The 4,285-nt window shown below is 44.2% G+C and overlaps 1 protein-coding gene across 1 annotated transcript; it reads left to right on the top strand.

The window, feature by feature from the left end:
* The first annotated feature begins 2,355 nt into the window (after positions 1 to 2,355).
* Positions 2,356 to 3,596, top strand: LOC110880765. The gene is made up of 2 exons (XM_022129222.1): positions 2,356 to 2,687; positions 3,389 to 3,596. The coding sequence occupies exons 1-2, from the start codon at positions 2,356 to 2,358 to the stop codon at positions 3,594 to 3,596; spliced, it is 540 nt and encodes a 179-aa protein (XP_021984914.1).
* Positions 3,597 to 4,285: the final 689 nt, after the last annotated feature.

The following is a 4,285-nucleotide window of genomic DNA, read 5'->3' as shown; positions in this document are numbered from 1 at the left end:
CAAAGAACATAGGACAAACTCTGTTTTGTTTTATTTCATTTTGTTTTTTTTTATTTTATATATATGTTGTTGTATTATTGATGTTGACAGGTTTAACCATGCCACCAAGAATGAGACGCGGACGAGGAAAGGCTCCTTTCACAAGCCACGATCATGAAGCCGGACCTTCGCACCGGCGAACTCCATCGATCACGATGAGTACGAGCCCACAAGAGCCGTGGAGACTCTACGTTGAACCCGGGAGGCGGTCAGTCTCCCTCAGTTCCTCACCTTCGTATCAGCATTCTTTTGGGCCCCAATCAGAGAATGAGCCCAACAACCAACCACCTTCTTTCATACCATTGCAAAGGTCCAACTCTCACCACTCTTTTGGTGACCCTACCCCCGCATTCCAAAGCCGGTTCAACCCGGCTAACTACCTTCAAGAACCCGTGGGTTTTAACTCACTTGGACCAGAAGATCATTTTTCTGGTGAGAATGACATGGACGAGGATACGGATCCCGTGGAGCCTGCTACCGGGACCCCAAACCACCCCATCGAAATCTCTGATGGGTCATCTTTCCACGGATCGCCGTACCGCGGTCCTGATAGTTACCAGGTGAGGTTTACTCAGTGGGACTGGTATTTCACGCCCTCCGAGCACTCGTCTCCTTATCAGCAGCAGCAGCAGCAATAGCAACAGGATCCTTCCCAGGATTCTCGTTTCGTGGCAGTCACTCCGCCACCACCACCACCAGTGGAGCAACAACGGCCTCCGGAGCCACCGAGGCGGAGAAGGTCAAACGCACGGATGTCCGTGCGAGGGGGTGTCCGCATCAGCACGCCCCAACCATCGAGTGGCAGTCACTACCCGCCACTCCAAGAAGAAGAAGAACCACAGGTAGGGGGTCCATCGAACCCCATCCCAGAGATCAACTCTGCGCCTATGGCGCCACCAGTGGGTTTTGATAACCCAATTCCTGCTTACGCCAGCTCAGCGGTGTACAACCCTTTTGAGCAGCCGGCTCATACCCAGTTCGAATATGCCAACGTAGACCCATATCAGGAAGCGTGGGACTACAACGCACGTCACCCAGAGGGACCCTATGGTGGTCTTTGGACCACTGGTTACCCAACATATGGGTACCAGCATCCGCCACCTCCTCAACCTCTTTACCAGCCGCCGCAGCCGCAGCTAATCCTGCCGGAACGTCAACAGGAGGTTCTCGATAGATTGAACCATGTTGAGCAAGTGGTTCAAGAAGACCGCAGGGAACGTCAAGGCTTCTTCAAGGGTCTGTCAGACTTGCTAAAGGGGAAGTCCAAAAGAAGGGGTCATTGAAGACCTTTGTTGTTATTTTATTTAGTTATAATCAGTCCCTGCGTGGACTTTTTATTTCTGTACTTAGCCCCAGCGTGGGCTTGTCTTTTAGTATTCTGCCCCTGCGTGGGCATGTCTTTCAGTTAACCCCTGCGTGGGTTTGTTTGTTTGTGTTTCGCCCCTGCGCGGGCATGTTATTTTGTAGAAGTCCCGTTTAGGGCAAATGTTGTACTGTTTAATCTTTATTAATGGAATGGTTGAATTTAAATTTTCATAATTGTTTATTATTAATAAGTATATGCATAAACTTAAAATAAAAAGTAAAATGAAAATAACATTCCTAATAAAGAAGATCTACCATTATTATAAAAATGGCAAAATCTAAAAAGGAACAAGACCTAGCCATGTGTCATTTTAAGACAAGGCCAAGATGGTACCTCCATAATTAGATTCAGATCTATAATTAACGTCTCAACTTAGGATTGATCTGCGTTATGCTAAAAAGAGAATCTTAGGGGTAAAACCTAGCCACATGTCGTCGCAGGCATGGCCAAGATGGTAGAACCTGTCTAAAAGATTCCAAATTTATGTTAACATCTGTAAGTATGTTAACATACTAGGCAAATTGTGATGCAGTAAAACTCACATAGGTCATCTTTGAAAATTGGGTTAATTTAAAATTCCCTGAAAGTAAATAACCATCCCTTGGGGATGAAGTGCCTATGGGTAATAATTAATGTCGTTTGGGACTAAGAGACAGTAGAAGTCTACAACTCACTGTCTATAAAGGGTAATGAACTGTGATTCAGACCCTAATACCTCGATTCTGTAAGAATCCGGGTTATAAATTAACACTGTCTTTGTGACTAAGTTATATATAAATTCTTAATTGTAATATAGGATTATAATAAAGGTCCTACATAAATAATTGATTAACAAATTAACCAAAAATGGCTATTTCAAACCATGGTTAATAAAAATATAAAATGCTGTATTAGCTTCTAAATAAATAAAACCTTGCCTATTATTGTCTATATGTAGCAATTGAAGCTACATGGCGGGGTCGGACGAGGTAAACAGTCGTCCGGTAGAGAATCACGAGAATGCAAAGATACAGTTAACTTGCGCAGAGCTGAAAGCCCTTGTTGATGATGCGGTTACAAAGGCCTTAGAGCGGCAGTACAGTGAGTACAGTGGGACCCATAGTAGGACCCTATCTACACTGCACACCAAGCCTAAGACTCACTCGGAGTCTCACAGCAAGCCGCCATCTAAGAAAGATGTATCTAAGAAGGATGATGATAGACACTCTTCAAACAACAACAATACTCCACCCAAGAAGATAGTATTTGATGATGCTCCACGTACCAAGTCCTGTACATATAAGTATTTCGTTTCTTGTAAACCCTGGGATTTTACCACAGAAAAAGGGGCTGTGGATTACATGACTTGGCTGGATGAGATGGACACTGTTGTGGACATCAGTGGTTGTGCTGAAAGAGACATTGTGAAGTTTGTGTCACAGTCTTTCAAGGGTGAAGCCCTAGCATGGTGGAAGTCATTGATTCAAGCCACCGGAAAGGTACCTTTGTACAACATGTCTTGGGAACAATTTGTTACCCTAATCAAGGAAAACTACTGCCCTCAGCATGAGGTTGAAAGGATAGAGTCTGATTTTCTATCTCTGGTAATGAAGAACCTGGACTACCAGGCTTATCTCACAAGTTTCAATACCTTGTCAAGGCTAGTTCCTTACCTTGTGACACCTGAACCGAAGAGGATAGCCCGTTTTATTGGGGGTCTGGCCCCAGAAATAAAAGAAAGTGTCAAGGCCTCTCGGCCCGCTACATTCAGGTTAGTAGCTGACATATCTCTATCCCTCACGCTGGACGCAGTTAGACAGAGATCACTGAGAAATTCGGATGCCGAGAAAAGGAAACGCGAAGATGATGGTTCGCGGCGCTAGATAAGAAGCGCAAGGGAAATAACGACCACAAGAAAGGGTCGGAATCCAAGAAGGGAGATCAACAGACGGGTGATAAACCCAGGTGCAAGGTTTGTAAGAAGCACCATTTTGGGAAGTGCAGGTATGAGTCAAGATCGCAATCCCAACCAAAAGCATGTGGAATTTGCAAGTCCCCAGATCACAAGGCATTAGACTGTAAGAAACTCAAGGATGCCACATGCTTTAATTGTAACGAGAAGGGACATCTTAGACCCAACTGCCCGAAATTGGCGAAAAAGGCGGAAGAGGGAAAGAAGACCAATGCCAGGGTCTTCCAGATGAATGCTTAGGAAGCTATTCAGAATGATAATATGATAACAGGTACTTTTCTAATAAATGATGTCTACGCAAGAGTATTATTTGATCCTGGGGCGGATAAATCTTTTGTAGATAATAAGTTCTGTGAATTATTGAAATTACCTGTTAAAACCCTAAGTGTGAAATATGAAGTGGAATTAGCTGATGGAACAATAGAAATAGTTTCGACTGTATTAGATGGATGTGTCCTATCCATTAGGAACCACTCTTTTCCTTTGTCCTTATTACCTTTTAAGCTAGCTGGCTTTGATGTAGTGATAGGTATGGATTGGTTATCGCATAACCAAGCCCAGATAGTGTGTAACAAGAAGCAAGTAGTAATCAAGACTCCGTCTGGTGAACCACTTACCATCCAGGGAGATACCCAACATGGATTGCCTGAGCAAGTGAAAATGCTCAAGGCATCCAGATGTCTGAAGAAGGGTTGTGTCATCTATATGGCAGAGGTAACCATTGACAAGGAGAAACCTAGGATTGAAGATATCCCAGTCATTTCTGAATACCCTGAAGTTTTCCCGGAAGAACTACCTGGTTTGCCACCAGATAGACAAGTGGAATTCAGAATTGATATCATCCCCGGAGCTGCACCTATGGCTAGAGCACCTTATAGATTGGCGCCAACGGAGATGAAGGAATTAAGGACGCAGCTAGATGAGTTGCT

Source organism: Helianthus annuus, chromosome 10, assembly GCF_002127325.2.
Source record: "Helianthus annuus cultivar XRQ/B chromosome 10, HanXRQr2.0-SUNRISE, whole genome shotgun sequence".
In the NCBI taxonomy this organism is placed as follows: domain Eukaryota; kingdom Viridiplantae; phylum Streptophyta; class Magnoliopsida; order Asterales; family Asteraceae; genus Helianthus; species Helianthus annuus.
This window is presented reverse-complemented; position numbering and strand designations above follow the sequence as displayed.

What these genes read in the sequence shown, in the direction of transcription:
- LOC110880765 (XM_022129222.1), top strand. Translation starts at nt 2,356, where the DNA reads ATGGCGGGGTCGGACGAGGTAAACAGTCGTCCGGTAGAGAATCACGAG. An exon ending in ACCAAGTCCTGTACATATAA is followed by an intron (nt 2,688 to 3,388) that starts GTATTTCGTTTC and finishes TGGGAAGTGCAG; the next exon opens with GTATGAGTCAAGATCGCAAT.